Source organism: Gorilla gorilla, chromosome 2 (genome assembly GCF_029281585.2).
Source record: "Gorilla gorilla gorilla isolate KB3781 chromosome 2, NHGRI_mGorGor1-v2.1_pri, whole genome shotgun sequence".
Taxonomy (NCBI): domain Eukaryota; kingdom Metazoa; phylum Chordata; class Mammalia; order Primates; family Hominidae; genus Gorilla; species Gorilla gorilla.
This window is the reverse complement of record NC_086017.1, coordinates 34,992,601-35,013,613: the sequence shown is the minus strand read 5'-3', so window position 1 is coordinate 35,013,613 and position 21,013 is coordinate 34,992,601. Positions and strand designations below refer to the sequence as shown.

Here is a 21,013-nt window from a genome sequence, read left to right as displayed (position 1 = left end):
ACTTTACACTTCTACCCAAAATATATATACACACATATATACGCATATATAGTTGCACATATCAGTACACAAAAGAAGGCATTATCATTTGGAAACATGAACCATCTTCTCCCTTGAGTGTTTTTGTTGTGTGTATCTGCCTGGGGTATGGGCCTGGTTGGGGGTGTAAGGGAACATGAGGGAACATTCGCTGACTGTTCCTATGTCCAGAGAGAATTAGATTGAGGAAAATTAACTCTTGAACTCATTTGTTTCTACTGGTCTCCTTCCATGGGAAAGTTCTAGATACTATGATTTTCCATTTACACTTCACCTTATTTCATCGTATTCCTCCTCTTCCCCCAACCCCTATGCATCACAATCAATAAATTGACCCAATCTGAGGAATAAATTGGGCTTAACTGAGGCTCTATGCAAAGTCTCTCCCAAACATTACTTCATTCAGTTCTAACTCTGGCCCCACTGCAAGCACATAAAAAGGAAAGGTGAGGTGTTTATCTGGGGATCACACAGCTGGGCCCCAATGAAGGATTTTCTTTCTTTCCTGTCCCTTTTTGAGACAGAATGTCATTCTGCCATCCAGGCTGGAGTGCAGTAGCACGATCTCAGCTCACTGCAAACTCTACTTCCCGGGTTCAACCAATTCTCCTGCCTCAGCCTCCTGAGTATCTGCGATTACAGGCGCCCACCACCATGCTGGCTAATTTTTGTGTTTTTATAGAGACAGGGTTTTGCCACGTTGGTCAGGGTGGTCTTGAACTCCTGACTTCAAGTAATCCACCCACCTCAGCTTCTCAAAGTGCTGGGATTACAGGTATGAGCCACCATGCCAGCCTAACAACTGAGGATTTTCTTACTCCAGGGTCTAAGCTTTTAAACATGCTGCTGTACATCTTCCATCACCTGTTGTCTGTTGGAGCGGATTCAAAATGATTCTGTGAGGGAACATTTTGGCCTTTTCCTGGGCACTGCTGGGGCCCCTGCTCCTAGGGGAGGGTTGGGCCTTTGGCTCCTCAGGTCCTTGTCAAGGGAGTATTACTTCAGATTCATGGTTTCTTAAGGCTTACAAAAATCTTTGGCTAAGGAAAATAGTTTTTATGGATAATTGCCCGAAGGCTATGAAGACCATTTATTTATCTTGACACTCTAATATTTATTTTTGGATTAAACTTAGACTGTCAGAGAGCAATGTACCTGGAGACAGGGTTTGGACCCCTGCAGGGACCTGCTTTCGCTGACTGACCTTTGGAATGATTAATTTAGCCTACATTGAGGGATGATATTAAAAACACAAACACACATAAAGAATCATATTTATTATAAAGGTAGAGTTGGGATGTGGTTCATGGTACAGTCATCTGTGCTTCTCTGCATGCCTGGATGACTTCATTTTATGAACCCTCTCAACTATATGACTTTGTGACTCCTCTTCTTGGGTTAGACTTTTAGTTTGTTTGAGCAACATTTATTATCTATATCATAGGATGCATTTTAATGCACTGGCCTCAAATTGGCTTCAACCTGTTTCCCTGTACTTATTTTCTCTTTCCCCAAATGCCCTCATTTACAATTTTAAAAAGTTACGCATATAATTTTTTCACAAGTGGTCATAAAATCTTTCTTTTTCCAAATAAAACATGGTATGTATAAGTAAATGAATTCAAGAAATACCTCATATATCTATTGTGGGTAAAAAACAAGATGATGTATATAGTTTCTCATACAAATGGTAGTTATAATTATTATAGATAGTAATAATAACAACATTTATAATTTAGCTGAAGCCTAATAAAATAGAGAATGACTTAGCCATGGGTAGAGTACATGGATATCAGATGATACCACTTTCAAAGAAGCTGACAGAATAACTTTTCTACTCCAAAATACCTCCTTGGAAATTTTACCACTGCACGGTCAGGACCTTAGCTTAAAAGTTAACACTTCAAAATGCTAATAACCCTCTGAAGGGTTAATTTCTTGGAAATAGAATCAGGCATGAATACTTTTGATCTTGATTTAGCTAGGATATTTGGTTCAGCCGAATACAATTGAATTAACCCAATAAAAGGTCTCCCTTTTTAAAATTAGTTCCATAAATAATTATTAAACACATTTATTTATACAACAAACATTTAGTGAGCACCTACTATGTGCCAAGCACCAAGCTCTGAGCAATGAGTATTCAATGATGAGCAAGATGTCATGGTCCCTGAATAAAGATAAATAAAACATCAGGGATGATTCCCTGACCCAGAAATGAAGACTATTAATATGCTTGCCAGAATTTGTCCTAAACCCACATGGATACCCCAAAACATATACAATATATATGTTTAAAATGTAAGAATATTGTCTTGATACTTAATATTTAATTCTATTAATTTGGTAACTTGTTTATTCCATTGAACATTTCCATGTCAATACATTCATTTCTCCATCAACATTTTAAAGGACTGCTTGTTATTTTCATTCTCTAATCAGTCACCTCTTATTAGCCAGGAAGGTTGTCTTCAGTTTTTTAATTACAAATATGTCTGTGCTAATATCTGTGTTGTCTCAAACACACTAAAACATGTATTTATTATGAATAAATTCACAGTAACAAAATGTAAAGTCATAGGTAAAAACATTTTAAGGCCTTTTTACTAAGTTCAAAATTATTTCACAGAAAAGAGATATTAATTTTCATTCTCCACAACAAGGCTGTATCTGAGTGTTCATTTCTCTGTAGCCTGAACACCATCAGGAATCTTTTAAATCTGTGGCTCATCACAACAAATGAAATCTTCATTTGCATTTCTTTTTAAAATTGCTTTTGTTCAATTGCTTTTAAGACAAAGATTAAAAGTATTTTTATTAGCCATTTGCCTTAAAAAAAACTTTCCCTTTCTCCTGTCTCTAACACATGAAGGATATATTCATATTTTATCTTTGTAATGTACATTTAATAGCTATAAAAATGTAACATATATGCATATGGCAAAGCATACTGGAAAATGAATACTTAATCACTTAGAACTTTATCGTTTCTGCTGTGTCTACTCATGTGCTCTTTATCCTACCCACTTGCCTGTCCCACTGCACCACCAAGAAGTACCTGTTATCTTGAATTTAGTGTAACAAATAAATAATATATAGCATTCTTACAAATACCTATTTTTCTAAACAATGTTTATTTTAGATTTTAACAGGGTTCAGAACATGCTATACCTAAATTATGGCAGCATGGTTTTTGAGAAAAAAGCAGAGGTAAGAAGCCATTGTCTTCTTCCTCTCACCATTCTCCCCTGCAGGTCATAAGACCCTCATTTGAGAGGTTCCCTCCCAATAAGAGGAGGAAAGGCACATCCCTATCTCTGAAGAAGCATGGACACAGACAAGAATCTAAGCAAACTGGTTTTGAGAAGCACCCCTCAGGGTATTACCATTAAATCCTACTTCCTTTGTTCAATCGTATGACTGATATGACTGGCTACTCTTCATCAAACTTAGCAGGAAAACACACACACACACACACACACACACACAGGCTTACCTGTTTCTTTGGGTCTTCATTTCTGAAGGTTCCCAAGCACATATAACTTACATTAAACAAATTTGTATGTTTTTTCTGATGTTAATCTATTTTTTGTTATAGGTGTCTCAGTCATGAATCTAGAGATGGGTGAGGAAAAAAATCATTTCTTTTCTACGATTTATAAAAATGTTGGCACCCTATATGTGCACTTAAAGAGTTTTTCATTCATTTTCATTCATTATCTTTCTATGATCTATCCATGTTCGTTGTGTATAAATTTTTACTGATGAATAATATTCAATTTAGTGAATATACCACTTATTTTGCCTACATCTGCTCATATTCAAATAGCATCCTTTTTTTATAATCTATGACCAGTGCTACCATAAACATTCTTAAACCTAAATTCATATTAAAGAGGTTCTCTAGAATAATACATAGAGATAAAATTGTTTGGTTGAAATCGAATTTGAATATTCAATTTTATAGAATGTGCTAAGTCATTTTCAAAACAATTATACCAGTGTAGGATCTCACCAGCCGTGTGTTTCAAAGTATCTGATGATCCACACTCTTTCCAATACTTGGTATTGTAGCCATAATTCTTAATTTTTGCATCTGTACTGGATATAAAATGGCATACCATGGTTGTCTTGATTTGTATCACCAATATGAGGTTGATATGGGATATCTGAATTTCTTTTTAGTGAAATAAAATATTTTGTTTATTTTTGGTTGGGGTTGTCTTTTTTATCTGACTTGCACAAAGTCTATATACATTCTTTATGCTCTTATATATTTTGTCTTTGTTAGTTGTATTTTTAATTGGAATGCTGGAATTCCCAGGGTCAAATTTTGTTCTTTTTCCATTCCATAATACTCCTTTGTTCGCCCAATACTGGACATACAACTCTGTTTTCTGTTCTTAAAGTGAAGACAGAAAAACTGTGGTAAGTACTAAAGATGATGTTAGCCTTTGCAGCAATTTATATATAATTCTATTACATGTTAAATGTAGTCACCAAATATTATCATCAATAGTGGCATATGAATTCTTTGATTTGTTATTTGGCTTTAGTTCTGGAATAAGATTTCTTATAGAAGAAAAAATGAAAGACAAATTCTAAAATTGCCTACACAAGGTCAGGACAGAAGTCAATGTGGCTATGAAAGTCACTTTATGTCTCAGAGATTTCCATCAGGACTCACAGAAATTCCCGTTTTGGCATTCTAATAAAAGCCATTCTGATTATAAAAAAAATGATTTACTAAATATTCTTAAGGGTAGAGTTCTTTTTAACCATGTGGTTATCATTAAAGCACTATTCACTTGTATGAAACATCAAGGTTAATTTTTCTCCTTAGGTACTTCTTTTTGGTTGGCCAATTTCACAACCGTTAAGCAATTAATATTAGTGTTAGAAAGTGTTCATTATTATAAACATCACTGAAATTAAGTCAAGCATTATTAGAGATTGTTTATAAAGGACAAAGTGACATGCAGACCCCGCAGGTCCTAAGAGAAAAGGAAGTTCGGTCTTTAACTAGTTCTCCAACTCTAAAGGACCCTCATCTATGAAAAATAGCCTTAAATGTTGTGTATTTCTTGGATGTGAACTCTTCACGATAAATACAAAATTATTCATCAGGGCAAGCTTACTTATGAAAAAATGTCTTTTCTAATACCCAAACTTAGGATTGTCCCCTTGAGAATTCTGAAATTAAAAAAAACAAGTATCTTGGCAGGGTATAAGCTCTATGAAGTGAAAACTTCCATATGCCTAATGTAAACTTTAGAAATATGTGCAAAAGCACATGCACATGTAGAAAGACCTCTGCATTTTGGAAGTTAGAATGCATAATTAATGGAATGATTGTCCTGTGACAACAAGATTTTTGCTAGTAAGTGGATGAATTGTGGCCGCAAAGCATGGATAATAATAATGAATGCTATTATTTACTAAGTTTTTACTTTTTTTTCTTTCTTATTTCGGACACAGGGTTTTGCTTTGCTGCCCAGGCTGGAGTGCAAAGATGTCATCACAGCTCAGCGTGGTCTCTAACTCCTGAGCTTAAGTGATCCTCCTGACTCAGTCCCGCAAAGCGCTGGGATTATAGGTGTGAGCCACCATACTTAGCCTACTTTTTACTCTTGTAACACTGTTATAAGTAGTTTACATGTATCAATTGATGTAAATTGATCATGATCAACATCATAATTTTTCGAAGATAAATTGTCCTTATTTTACAGAGAAAATGGCACACAGAGGTTAAAAATCTGTCCAAGGACACAGACTGGGTCTGGAAGCAGTCACCTCTCTCTCACCCCATTTTCAACCTCCTATCTTTCTGCATCTCCCCCCTCCCCTAGATTTTCAACACTAACATCAATTGTGGTTCAACACGATGAACCTTTCCTAATGATTAGTTTTGAGTTAACTATAAGCTCCCAGAGGTTAGGGGCAGTCTCCAAGCAATACTTCTCACGGGACCACATGTGATTCACCATGAAACAAAAGCCAGATAACTCTGTGCTATCATCAGTGCCCACAAAGCCACAGATAAACTCTGGCCTTACTCTCAAAATGCCCTATTTTTTTAATTTTGTCTAAACATTTGCAAAGCTTATGGGCATTTGGCAAAGGATCTCAGCACTAAATTAACAATGCACATTCTCATTGAAAAGCAGTCATTTCCACCAAAAAGTACAATGGCTTTTTTCAGAGTTGGGCACTAACTAGAAAAAAAAAAAACCAAACTCTATATTTGTAGATTTTCATATCATTAAGTTTGATTCATCTGATTAACATAAAAAGACAATGGTAGGGGCCAAGTTAACCAGGGAAGGATTTAGTTAGGGCCAGAATCCTTTAGTAAAGTTTAATGTGGTGAAACCCTAGGTTACCTCAAAGAAGCTTACATAGGCTTTTGGCCATAAGAAACTAAAAGAATCCTGAATGAGGGGAACTAATGGGGACAGGTATAAAGACCAGGACACCAAAAGTGTGTACAACTGATTACATAACAAAATTAGCTCTAAATATAAGGGAGAAGACAATAAGTGTTATTGCAGGAGAGATGCTAGGGCTGGACAGAGTCGTCGTTACAATTTGACTGTTGAAAGACTGTCCAAGAATTCTGGACACTAGAAGCTGAGGCAAAGTCAATATGTAAGTTTATATGATAAATTTATAGTATACAAATCCTAAAGAGAGACTAGAAGATAAGCCAATAAGGTGATGTTCAAGATAATACAGAACTGATAATTATAATAAGATCACTGCCACCAATAATCCCTCAGTGACTGAAACTTGAATATGAACTTGTAATATGAATGGTTTTTCTGAAGAATCTCACAGACTCCAATTTGACAGTGATGAGTAATCCTGCAGGGTTTTGAGGCAAAGGTTTTAAAATGAGAATAAAATGAATATTAAAGAGAACATGTTGAGGTCAAGAAAGGAGATGGGAGTTTGCCATCCAGTAAGACAAAATGAAAACCAGAGGAAGAGAAAGAAATTCATTCTGAAAAATTGTGAACATTGTGAATTATAATCATGGGCTTGTAGCTGTCAGGATAAAGACAGATTGGCTATGCAGTAATAAAAAATACTTTCTTCAAATATTATTCATTAGTCCAAGCCAAAGAAGCCACATAAAGTAGGAAAAGAAAGTCATTATAAGGACAAAATTATGAGAAAATAAACAAATTAATGGATATTTTTAGAGGGAGAAAGTTTCGAAAACATAGTTTTTTCTTTTTCGGTAGTAAGAAGTTATGGTCCCTGTATCAGTTTTCTAGAGTTGCTGTCACAAAATACCACAAACCGTTCTGTAGGCCAGAAGTCCAAAACCAAGGTGCTGGCAGGGTTGGCTCCTTCTAAGAGCTGTGGGGGGGAATGTTCTCCATGCCTCTCTCCTAGCTCCTGGTGGCTTGCCAGCAGTCTTTGGCTTTTGGCAGCTAGCTCCAATCTTCACATGTGTCTCTATCTCTGTGTTTAAATTTCCCCTTTTTATAAGGACATAGTCATACTGGATTAGGGCTCACCCTAATGACCTTATCTTAACTTAATCCTATTTCCAAATAAGGCTATGTTCACAGGTACTGGGGGTAAAGGCTTCAACATCTCTTTAGAGGACACAGTTTAATCCATAATAATTTTACAATTTTTCTGGTAAATACTAATATAATGTCTCATTGGAGATAGAACCTGACACCACACACAAGTGAAAACCCATCATTCTCATGGATTTACCCAGAAAATTCTCACAGAGCTTCTGAGGTGTCTAACACAACCCTTATGTGTTAAATATATATCAGAAGAGTGAATTCATTATAACAATACCTTTGAGTCCCTTTTGTACCCCTTGGGGACATTAGCTACATTGGCTACACATCAAGAAATGAAGACAAGTGCTAGATGGTTCCTTCCTAACCCCATATGCCTTCCAAGACAGGAAACTTTCCTGCTTTCCCTGGGTCTTCTGCATATCGCTGTTCCCAGCACCACGCCCAGTACCCCATGGCTGGCATAATTGCTGGTTCTGGTGTTGCAAGCCCTCCTTTGTCCATCTCACTTATTAACTCCCTTCCTCTCCTCTTAACAGCTAGAGCATTTATTTTCTAGTCAGTTTATTTCACACCGTTATTTTTTCACTAATTCATTCATGTATTCATTCATTCACTCATTCATTCCAAAGATTCTCAACCCTTTGGAACCAATGCTTCTTTTAGCAACATATATCACCTGCTGTATGATTCCAAAATGAAAGTTATAGGTAATATAAGCCACCTACACATGTAAGTCCGAAGAAGTTAATACATTTCTCTGACTGCAATACCAAGGATGAATAGAAAAATGTAATTTGTAATAAAGTAATGGTTATTTCAATGTGTAATTGCTCAGGCATAAAGAAGTGGTAAGATGCTTGCCCCTCTATGCAGAATTACAGTGAATGTTTTAGCTATGAATGCAGATTGACACAAGTTTGTGGTATTGGTGACTTGAATACTGAGAACAGCACTGCCATCAGTGACATGATTTTATAAAATGATGAATGACTCTCAGAAAAGTTCCCAACAGAACAAAGATCAACCTACTACTGACTTGCATGGCAATTAAAATCCTAAATAATTTAGGGTATAATAAAAGCATACAACAGTGTTTTGCATTTATATGTAAAATGAAGTTATGATTTAGGATCAGTTCATCATAATTTATTTGGGGGTAGGGATGGTTCTTAACAGGAATGCCTGGTGGGACATCGGAAAGTCATGAGAACGTGAGGCACTTCTTTGTTATTTGCAACTATCGCATACATTGCAGGACATTAATCCTCCTAGCTTCTGCCCACTAAATCTCTACAGTGCTCTCAATGAGCATGGCACCCAAAAGCACATCTACAAATTTCCAAAATTCCCTCACCAGCAAAAACCATTGATTCAATCATTCTGCAAAGATGAAATGGGTTTCTCTACTATGTCCCATGTGTTAGATCAACAGATAAGCAGAGAAGGAAAAGTTATGAAAACAACTAAAGACAGCAGAATAAGACATGCATAGCAAATCAGAGTACTTATGATGCACAGTGGGTACCTGGGTGGGAAGGAATGTTATAAGCTTTATAAAATCTAGGTCCTGAAGGGCAAAGAGCAATCAAGGTTTTAGATCTAAATGGTTTTCAGTGATTATGACTTCTCAGTAGGAATGCAATATCCTTAAAGACAGACAAAGTGCTTTAAAAACCTGTGTGTCCCCTCAGTATCCACAGCAAACATAGAGTTATGAAAAGAGGACTGACTTTGGTCATAACAAGAAGAGTTCAAGCCCAGCCCCACCACTGAGCAACCTTAGAAAAGTTGGTTACCTGAATCTTACCTTCTCTATTTCCCTTTTCCAGTTGGCAGACAGAGGTAATATATGTAGCGAAAGAAATGTTATTTTTTATAATTAATTTTCATGGCAAGGTTAAAAAAAAGCAAGGGAATTGACGGTACCACCTGACCATTGGTTGGTCTGGGAGCCCCAAGTTTTTGGATGTGTTCAAATAACAAAACTAATTAGATTCATTCTTTCTCTCTCTCCCTCTTTTTCTCCCTTCCTCTTTCCTTCTCCCCTACCCTCTCCTTCTACATAAAATTACAAAGATTCATTCAAATGTCAGAGGGAACTAAAGGAGAAAACAGAGAAACAAAGACAGAATGAGTTGCTGCATCACATCAGTGACAAGGCATAAATCACCAGAGCTTTTGTGGGACTTCCTGGGATATATCCTGAAGATGGCCCAGGCCACTCCACCTGACCTCATGTCCACCTACCTGCATGGAGGCTAATCTCCCATCGCTCAAGACCATCTGAATATAACCTATTTGAAATCTATAGGAGTTGCAGATGGATGAGTTCATTGAGGCAGAACTTTAGAACATGAGATATGGAAAGTCTCATTTTCTATAATGAAAGCCAACTCAAAGCCATTGTCATGATTCTAACTTTTCCAAAGTTCAATTTTTATAAGATTAAAATGCTCTTTTTAAATGTCTACATTTTATCTAATAAATACAACCGGAATATCTTTATCGAAAGGAATTCTAATACAAATTCTTAAACCATTACTCCATCTTTTCTCCATTCTTGGTCCTTCTTTATATATATTCTTTCAGTCATGTCCTTCCTAGGAAAAAGGTGATTGGCAGAAGTAACTTGAAGGTAAATTCATTCCCGTCTTTATGATGGCCTCTACGGACTGAAAGCCTACCTCTACTTAGGGACATACTTCCACAATTGAGACACTCCTTTGGGCATTGTAGTTAATCTGATGAAAGTGAATGATACTCTTTTTGTTTTTAATTCATATTCATATATTCTTGATCCCTTTGGGGGTAAAGATCAAAAAACAGAATGAGCTCAGCCCCTCATTAGAACTCTTCTAAGGATTATTAGGTTGGTGCAAAAGTAATCGTGGTTCTTGCCATTACTTTTAATGGCAATGTGATTACTTAATACATGTTATACTCAACCAGAGTCTGGGGAAGTTGTAGAAACATCAAGAAGACACAAACATTCTTGTTTTTTGGGGGAAAAGAGGCACTAAAGTAATCAATACCTGTTCACCTTTAAGGAATGGCCTCTGAAATACACATGACTCTGGGCCTAAGAAAGTCCACTAAAATAGTTTCATCATGTCAAAAGTATAAACTCTATTTCTCAAACATTCAAAGCCTTTGACCTCCCTAAGCCAATGAGGGAGGTGAAATGGACAAAACTGTTATAACTGAGTTTACTCAAATTCCCAAGAAGTGTCTTACTTTCATTCATTTTTATTTGGTTTAACAATGTAAAGATACATAGATATAAATGATAATATTATGTTTGACTTTCACAAAACACCAGCAATATATTAAGTCCCTGATATCTTAAAATCAAATGTGATTCCTGTCCAGTAGAGTCATTGCATAAGTTTAAGGACAAATATAACTCAATAGAAAGAAGACAAGACTACGGAGTAAAAGGTGATGGTAGAAATTAATGAGTTGGATTTACTTGCCATCAATCTGCATATACTTAAAACAGGATCCACACCTCTGAGCCAATTGTCCCTAACACATAATAAGGAAATTCAATCTATCAGCACACCCTGCTTTAGACAAGCTAGGTAACAAAGCTCTTCTTAGTTTAAGACAAAAAATAGAAATAAGACTCATTTTATGTTCCATCATTGGTAATTCTGAGATTGCACAGCCTGCCTCTCCAGAAGGTTGGGATTTTTTAAGCAAATACCCTATTTTGTGATTTTGACAGGAGAGCACTTTCTGATCATTAAAAAAGAAGGGGAAAAGAATTCGCATTTTAAGATGCTGGAGTTAAACTAAGATCATTTTGAGAGAGGTTCTGAAGCCAAAACACTTAACAATATTTTCCAGTTTGCAACAACCTATAAAAAGCACATGTGCAGCAATAAAACAGAACAAGCAGCCATGAAAGGAACATAAAGAGAGACAGAAAGACAGTTGTCCAACTCTCACAGAGAGCCCTACCACATAATATTTTGAGTGTTCCCTGGCATAGCATATCAGGCTCTTCTCCTGTTGGAAGTCGTGCTTATCAAAGGCAGTACAGCGGCACCCTCTCAAGTCTCCATTGTGATGAAAACTGATAGCGGCTTCCACAGTAGTTAATTAAATTAAAGAGGTTGCAAGGTCCTTTAAATATCCATCATCTCCAAGGACTCCCTGGAACATTGTGGAAAAAAGATGTCCATGGTGGAGCTGTGAATTTTCCAAGGGATTATGCTGGCCTCATTGCCCAAAACACTGGGAAAGGCATGCACTCTGGGGTCTCGGGGTCTGGATTTGGAATTTGACTCCAACATTAACTGGTTATGTAAGCTCTTTACTCTCTCTAAGCCTCCTGGTCTTTATCTGTAAAATGGAACTTCTGTAATGGAATGGCAGTGATGTCGAGGCTATTAAAAAGACTAAGAATGGCATACACTAAATGCTGTGTGAGTAATCCAAGATGTGCTCAATGCATGGTAGTTTTTCTTATTACATATTTTAACTCCCCCTTTTTTCGTATGTTCCCTGTGTTCTAAGCTTACAGAGACTCTATGCTATAAAAATTAAGTCAGAATGCAAAGACAAGGGCATGTACACACAGAAGATGCTTTCAAGTTCTCTTCTGCAAATATCTTTTCTTCTTTAAGGTAGAAAGCTCTTGAGAACAGACCTTCTGAAAAGTGGCCACATCTTCCCCTATGAATTGTGAGTGGTCACAAATGATCATACCAATAGCCAAGTATTCCACACTGCAAAAGAACAGGGCCCACCCCCTGTAAATGGCATGTGGACCGGGAGAAACCTGAGTTACGTGAAATCATTGCCTATTAGAGCTGAAAAGATCTTGGGGATGATCTGATTTCACCCCTTTATGGTACAAGTTTCCTTTCTAATTTAGACTTCGACTTCATTCTTAAAAGATTTAGATATATAATAAAAGTCTGTTCTGTAAGTAAAAATATTTTATAGTTGATAGAATAGAAATTCAGAGAGGTTAAATGACTGCAAAGTAGATATAGCATCGAGGACAACTTTACGTGTGGGAATGGAGCCATTGCACTGTAGGCTTAGAGAAGTTCAATATGCAGAGCTCAGGTTCAGGTCTAGGAGATAAAGCTGACAAGAGTCAGAAGGGAATGAGAGAAGAGTGACAAGCAGGTATAACCTCAGTAGCTGCTATGGAAATTGTTCTTACTTGCTTTTGAGGTAGAGAATTATTGAGACTTTACAATTACTTGGTGCTGACAGACCCTCACTACAGGGGCAGGAGAATTTATTCTTTCTAGTGAGCTGCAGAATCAAGACATGTACAGATTACAAAAGAGATATCAGTAAGTCCTACAGTTCAATGACATTAATCTCTTTACAGAGTCATTCTCCAACATGTTTGTTCCCTTTTTATTCCACGTTGGTCAGCTTTTCCACCCAAGTATGTGTGTTGCTAGTTATTGAGTCTTCACAGAATTTGGCTACCTTCCTACTAATCTCAGTACATGGATAAAACCTTAAATTTATTTTTAGCCAAGTCTGTGGTTAATTTTTAAGTCTTTATCCTTTTCTAGGAACTTTTGAAAACATGGGCTTTAACAAGGACAATTCCTTCTTTGAGGGCCATCTAACAGAGTCATATTCATTGTGGCTTCTTTTAATCATTTCCATCTGAGCAGCTTTCATGTGCTTCGACTGTAGCAAGAAATAATAACACAACGTATTAGGGTATGAAGTGAGTAATCTTTGATGTTCCAGCCTGAACTTTCTGTACCTAGTCCTTTTTCTGCCCCTTCTCCAAACACCTTTCAAGGTGCAGTTACTTAGCGCTCTCCTTACAAGGCCCTCAAGAAAAAAGTCAGCCACTATTTACCCTTTTTTTGAACTTCAAACCCTCGCTTTTCAAAGGTTGAATCTATTCAATTGCCACTATATAACCAGTTTTGATCTAGAAAATGACAACTGCATTATAGTTCAATCTAATAGTAATGGCATCTTGTACTTTATTAGTAACTGTGAAATAAAAATAATTACTTTGTATTTTGAGTGGAAAAGAGGCTTAGATATGATCTATCTCAACCACTCTTCCATTTAATATGCTCTGCATTTTCCTTAAAATCAGTAGTAGCCAAGACCGGGCACGGTGGCTTACGCCTATAATCCTAGCACTTTGGGAGGCTGAGGTGGGCGGATCATGAGATCAAGAGATCGAGACTATTCTGGCCAACATGGTGAATCCACGTCTCTACTAAAAATACAAAAATTAGCTGGGTGTGGTGGTGCGTGCCTGTAGTCCCAGTCACTCAGAGGGTTGAGGTGGGAGAAACACTTGAAACCGGGAGGTGGAGGTTGCAGTGAGCCGAGATCACACCACTGCACTCTGGCCTGGCGACAGAGCGAGATACCACCTCAAAAATAAATAAATAAATAAGGAAGGAAGGAAAGAAAGAAAGAAAGAAAGAAAAAGAAAAGATGAATATAAATAAAAATAAATCAGTAGCCAAAGAAGCCCAAAGCCCAAAGTTGCTTTTGGGAACCTAGAGGTTTCAGGCTGCCTTAGGGTTTCAATCTGCCAAATTTGATCATTCAGCCTGGGAATCCTACTCATATCTCAACTTCTTGGCTACATCTACAAAATATGCTTCTCATCTCAGGAAAGAAACCTGTTAAAATGTGCTGTCAGGCCAGTTGAGCAACGGAATTAGACAGAGAGACTCACAGGTGAAATTTTAACGGCTTTATCAATCATTTAGACCTCCTCATGTGTTACCTAAAAGTAACTTCATTATATCATTTGCATATTGAGTGAACATGATTTGAAACAGCACTTGGGTCAGCAAGATATTTTGAGTACTGGTACTATGTCCATTTCTCTGGATAGTCAATACGCCGCTTTGGCTGCTTCAACTTTCAGTTTGAACTTCAGAAGCATGGGAGGAGGTTTTTAAGCAATTCCAGAGACATGAGGGTCAAATGCTCAATCCAGAAATTCGAAACACAGAAGGAAAGAATCATCAGCAAATTGAGTCACTGTTTATCAGGAATGATATAGTACTATGATTGCAATCAACATCCCAAAAGTGCAAGTCTATCATCTGTTTGCCTATCTGTCAGTCTGTTCGTCCGTCCAAACATCCATCCCCTACTATTTTTGAAGGCAATGTACCGGGGATTCTACTTAGGTAGAACAAGCTCCCTGCTTTCGGTGAGCTAAGGATGTAGTAGAAGGAATGACTGAAGGCACGAAGAGCACAATATAGAAAGATTAAGGTGGTATCCCAATGACACCATGCTAATATTTGGGGGAAGTCCTTGAAGAGAAGCAAAATGCAAAACAATCACCAGGAAGAGTTACAAAGAACTGTTGCTCTATGAGCCAGAAAGGACTTGGAGAACATGCTGTGGATGCCTGTTGTTAAATCAATATGCCTTTTCACCTCCAGATGCTAAACCAAGTAAGTTGTTATTAACAGGTGGAAAAGCTCGCTGGCTACCACAGTTTGTCTTTAAACAGGCAGAACTTTCTAAAAATTGCACAATATAGATGTTTCAATGTGGAAGTCATATCAGTCTTGGAGAATTCTAACTTTGACTATTTTTATTTTATAGTACCTTATACAGAAAATTTAAGGAAAGATCTGGGATAAGAAATAGCTAGTACAGAAACAAAAGGTGCCAAGGACACTAAAAAAGCTTAATGTGATATGAATTGGTAGCAAAGGTCTATGGGAAGTTGAGAACAATTACAGATATCATTTGTACACAGGAAACAAGTACAAGATTCAAAGAAGATCTCACAACCAAAATAGATTTTAACTCTAGTATTATCATTAGTGATTTTTTATGGTATCATCTCCTAATTCACTGCTTCCATTATTTATCATATGGCCAATTTCTTTAGATATTGATCACAGATATTAACCACACATGCTCATCACTTTTTGTGTTTGCATTTTATGAAACAGAGCAAAAATACCAAAGCAGCTTTGAACAGGTTGAATTCTAAAATTTGCCACTTGTCTAGTTTCAAATCATATCTCTTTCCACAGAACTAAAAGTAGAATTCAAGACCAAAAGAAACTAGCACCCAGTGAAATAAGAAATTGCCCTGGATACCAACCATTCTGTTTTCTCAGGTCCCTTCATCCAATCAACCCAGAGAAAAGAGAGCAAATTGCAGCAGGACTTACTTGCCGGCGACGGGGTGCTGCATCCACTAGGAGGCGGATGTCCATGAAGGCCATGGAGGGGAGGCAGGGAAAGTCCTCCGATGACAGGTGGAAAGAGTAACGGGTAGGGTGTGGCTGGATAGTGAGTCATGTGTCCGTTCACTGCTGGGACCGGACATGCGTGGCCGCTGGTGGTCATGTTTCGGGCCTCACAGAAAGAAAGGTGCTCTGGAGCAGGAACACATCACTCCAGGTCTTAAACCAAAGTGAGGGAGGCAAATGCACTGCAGGAGTTGAGGCTGAGCTGTGTTCTGGGCCAAAGTCAAGATGGTTCAACTGATGACCTTGCTTCTTCCCAGCATGGTTTCTCTGCCTGTCATTTTGGTACACTGATTACAGGAAGGATGCTTTCGTCGTTCAGCTTCGCAGTTTAAGACCAGTGAGACACTAGCACCTTCAAATTTCAGAGCTGTTAATTCTGTAAGAAAAAATGAAAAAATATATATATATCACAAAAAATCTCTCCCTCTTTATCAAGTTACTACACAAAACGTCTCTAATACTAATCCAGGTCTCCTAATTCTTTGTCTTCCTACAGTTACTACTTCCCAAAGAGTGTTAATTTTCTTTTCTCACATTCTAACATAGACTACAACTTCTACTCAATTTAAAAATAACTGGCCATCTGATATTAAATAGCAAAACTTCCACTCCTGTGTTATTTGACTATATCACTCTGCTAAATTTTTCTCCATGGCAGTTAAACGACTTGATACATTACGTGTGGGAGTGTTTGTTTTTGCCTGTCTCCTCCATTAGCATGCACTCACCAGGAGGGCAGAGTGTTTTTGTTAACAGTTATGCTTTAAGCTCCTAGAAGAGTACCTGACAAGGGATAGACCCTGAGTATGTATTCGTTGAATGAATGAAATTTTTTTTCTTGCTTTTTTAGGGAAACTATTTAATGCTATTCTAACTGATATGCTTCCAAATTTTACTTCTTTTATACGAATAACTTTGGATTTTACTGTGGCTATTTGGAGTGACATAGCCAAGATAATAAAATTATGGGAGAAACTATAACCTAATGAGAGAGAGAGTAAAATATTATGTATCACTTCTTTATTATCAACATCTTTCACAACTGTGCATCCATCCAGCCATTTGTTGACCCATTTGTCTGTCTGTCTATCCAATCACCTATTCACCAATCAAATCTCACTATTATGTGCCAGGCACTAATGTAAGAACTAGAGATATATACAGTGCCAAAGAACACTAATGTGATTTCTGCCCTGAGCTGCTAGTTTTAACAACTATTGATTGAGGTCATATTGTTAAAGAAGTCTAAACTGCCCCATGCTTCATGAAGGACAATCCAGAGATGCTCAACACCTAGGATTCCTTGAGACTGGGAATAGAAGAAGCTTAAGTTCTAGAGTGGGCTGGCTGTAAACTTCATAGCCTCACCTTGGCCCTGATAACCAATATTAAGTAGAAGCTCCCAAACTCTGCCCACTGAATGGCAACCTCTGAATGTATTCATGTGGCACAAAAAAAGATTCATGTGGCACGAAACAAGAGTACTTCAAGGCCAGAATAGAGTAGTTGTTAAGAGCGTGATTCTAGAGCCAGTGTGTCCAGCTCAAATAATTCTGCCTCTCTGGCAATTATTTGTCCTTTCAATGTTATTTTTTTTCCTGTAAAATAAGAATAATAGAATTTACTTCAGAATGGTATTGTGAGGATTAAATGAGGTAATACAACAGAGAAACAGTGCCTGGTATGTAGTAAACACTAGGTAAATAGTAAACACTTGGTAAAAGTTTCTATTAACATTAACATATTTGTTATCACATCAAAATAATATGCTTCTCACAACAAGCTTGCTGGAATAGACAAGAGGTTTTGGGGTTAGGGCAGGGAGACTATATTATAGTAATCCCAGGAAAAGAATGTTAGGACTAAAGCTTACGTCCTTGAAGTAAGGAAGAAAATGAGGGATCTGGGTAAGGTTGAGAACAATCACTCATTAAGCCTTCTTGACTTCAGTTTTTGAAGTGAGTCAGTTTGATTCTTATAAACCCTACAATGTTCTAATCAAATATAATTTTCATTGACTATTTACCACATGTGAGGCACCTCACTATAAGCTCTAACCCTTTTAAGGCAGATAGTTTTTATTTTCCAGATGAGAAGAGTAAGTCTCAGTGAGTTTCAATGAATTCCCCTCAATGTCACAGAGTAAGCCCTCGCTAAGCCAGAATTTGAATCACCTTCTCTGCTCTTGCCCCTCTGCCAAGCTAAGCTTATATATTTTGAACCCCTATGTTATGCTGGTTGTACTCTACAGAGGAAAAACTCAGTGAGCAGTCGTGATGTTTGCTTCTGTCCTCACTTAGATGACATCTGCCCCAGGGCCTTGAATCCCTGGCCTATTAATATTAAAAACGAACAGTGTCAACAGTGAGACCATATGGTCCCAGGCCCCCTAATACTCCGCTGAACTTACAAAGGAGATGACATTGCCTGTTGGCTTATACAACACACTAATTCTAAAAATCCCACCCAAAATTTCAATGCCTTTTTCAAACTTTCAAACTACAACTTGTTTCTCTGATGAAAAGAAAGTAAACAGCCTCTGAATCCATTTTATCTCAGAGATGCTTTTGGTGCTTTTTCTTCAAAAAAGCATACATTATCCATTATATTCAATAGTTTTATTTTGTAGTTTGTAGCAAATTAATTAGAAAATAAACAATACCATTTAGTATTTGCTGAGTTTCCACTCAATTTGATTTTTAAATCACACACAAAGCATAGCATTGTTATAAATGGTCTTTCTATCTCCATTTGACAAACTACCTCATTAACTGGTGGAGCTGACAGTTCAGCAAATCCACCCCCTCAGGGCACAATTCTGATTTTTAAAGCTGTTTTTTTTTTTTTTTTTTACCAACCAGGGACTGGTTGGGAAAAAACCATTATTCCACCCTCAATAATCCTTCATTTCTCTTTGCTTTCAAACGCTGCAGATTGTCAGCATCTTGCCTGTCTGGTTGAGAGGTCTGGTATCATGTCTGGGCTTTTTTTTTTCTTTTTTTTTAACTGCTTATACTGATAATAGGCAAAAAAAAAAAAAAAAAAAAAAATCAATGTGTCGAGAAAATCCCGACATTAGGTTGGCGGAAAATTGTCTGAGCAGTCACTGGGTCTATGTTCACATATGTGACTGATTAAGGCTATTCCTGGAAGCAGAGAATTTCCTTTGTTTCAGGCTTTTAGAAAAAAAGATTAGCAGTGCTCTTTTTTCTTTAAGTCTGACTTGAGTTTGGGCTCATCTGGGGTTCTTTGCTTCACCACTTCAGGCAAAGCAAACAGGAGCTGAGTGGAAGACAGGAAGGAAGTAGGGACTGGGTTAGAAGGTCTTGGATCTACCAGCCAAGAGATTCTCTGGGTATCAGTTTCAGAATCTGTAAAAGGGGTCAAGTGAAGAGAAGCAGGCTTTATGTCAAGTTTCTCAAACTGCATTTTCCAGAAAATAAGTGTTTTACAAGAACATACTAAATGAAAAAAAGAAAGATTAAAATAATAATTGTTGGTATAGTTGATATTGTTATGCAATAATCTGCCTTTGATAAACAAAACGCCAGACAGGAGGTAGCATGATTGGTCAACCACTTGAATCACACATGCACATTTAGTGGTAGGGTCTTGGTAATCTTTACAAATCTTAATATTTACGCTTGTATCTATGATATCTTATTAACCAAATAATTTATTTTTCTATTTTTCTCTACACATATGTATATAATTTTTCTCTGTATGTATATAATTGTGGAAATGAATTCCACAATTATTATTTTTGTTCTATGAAAACATTTTTAAAATAACATTCGAATGATTTTCTGTTGCATTTCATTCACCAGAGGTCATTTTTGTATTAAATTTAGCTCAAATTTGCATGTAAGCTTCCAACCTTATACTTCTTGACAATTCAAATTTATTTTATAAACATAATACTTACAACACGATTTTTAAAAGTCAAATAGTTTCTTTAGATCAGTGATTCTCAAAGTGGGTCCCTCAGCTGGCAACATCAGCATCACCAGCAAACTGGTTAAAAATGCAAATTCTCCAGGCCCCACCGGAGAGACCTACTGAATCACAAACTCTGGAAAGAGCGTCCCCTCACATGCATTCTAACAAGCCCTCCAGAGGACTCCGATGCAGCTAACATTTGAGAGCCACAGCTCTAGACGTGAGGTTGGCAAATTTCTTCTGTAAAGAGCCAGAAAGTGAATATTTGAGACTGTGGTTCATACAGTCTCTGTCACTACTGCTAAACTCTCTTGTTGTAGCAACTAATTTGGCACAAAAGCAGCCACAGAGAATCCATAAATGATTTGGTGTGGCTGTATTCCAATAAAGCATTATTTATAAAAACAGACAGCCTGATGAATTTGACCCATGGGCCATGGTTTGCTGACCCCTGCTTGAGACTGATAAAGAATAACAGCTCTCTATCCTTCTCATTCTTGAGTTCCCCTCAGAAGCAAGTACTTCAATTTTTTTTCCTTTTTTTTTTTTTTTTTTTTTTAAGAAATAAGGTGTCGCTCTGTCACCCAGGCTGGCATGCAGCAGCACAATCACAGTTCCCTGCAGCCTCAAACACCTGAGCACAAGCAATCTTTCCACCTCAGTCTCCAGAGTAGATGGAACTATAGGTGTGTGTCACCAGGCCCAGCAAATTTTTGTATTTTTTGTAGAGACGTGGTTTTGTTATGTTGCCCGGGCTGGTCTCGAACTCCTGGACTCAAGTGATCCTTCTGCCTCAGCATCCCAAAGTGCTGGGATTACAGGCATGAGTCACTGTGCCCAGCCAAATTTTTTTTTATCTATTGGTTCCTACTATAAATATGATATAACTCTCTTAAACTATTGCCCACACATAGAAACCTCTTTCTCCTTACTCCCAACATAATTTTATCACAATTTTAAAAATAAAAATCATTTACATTATGTTTATATTATGACCAGATAAATATTGTCACAGTTGAGTTACGTGATATACTGCATTTATAGTTTTCTTATAAAATTGTTTCTTTCCTGGAGTTAACAGCTTTATTTACATAATTTGATTAGTCTTCTTTATATCCGTGAATAATTCTTTTCTAAGTCTCCAACAATTTTGTCTGACATGTCATGTGATAAATGAATTCCACAATTGGAGACATTCCTCCTGCTCCAGGGCTGATTGGCTTCTTTCCTAGCCACATGCAC

At 37.2% G+C, this 21,013-nt stretch overlaps 1 protein-coding gene across 2 annotated transcripts in view; it reads right to left on the bottom strand.

Moving 5' to 3' along the window:
* The window catches only part of RARB (retinoic acid receptor beta), a 767,532-nt gene that overhangs the window by 406,991 nt on the left and 339,528 nt on the right, over positions 1-21,013 (bottom strand). Inside the window, exons 1-2 of one of the 2 annotated variants that reach the window (XM_019023891.4) lie at positions 17,201-17,270; positions 15,752-16,208 (exon numbers count right to left, since the gene is read on the bottom strand). In XM_019023891.4, coding sequence (XP_018879436.1) covers positions 15,752-15,929 — 178 coding nt within the window. In that variant the 5' untranslated portion in view covers positions 15,930-16,208; positions 17,201-17,270. Of the gene's footprint in view, positions 1-15,751; positions 16,209-17,200; positions 17,271-21,013 lie in introns of those variants that run through there. The other variant, XM_055383341.2, reaches the window with a different exon arrangement.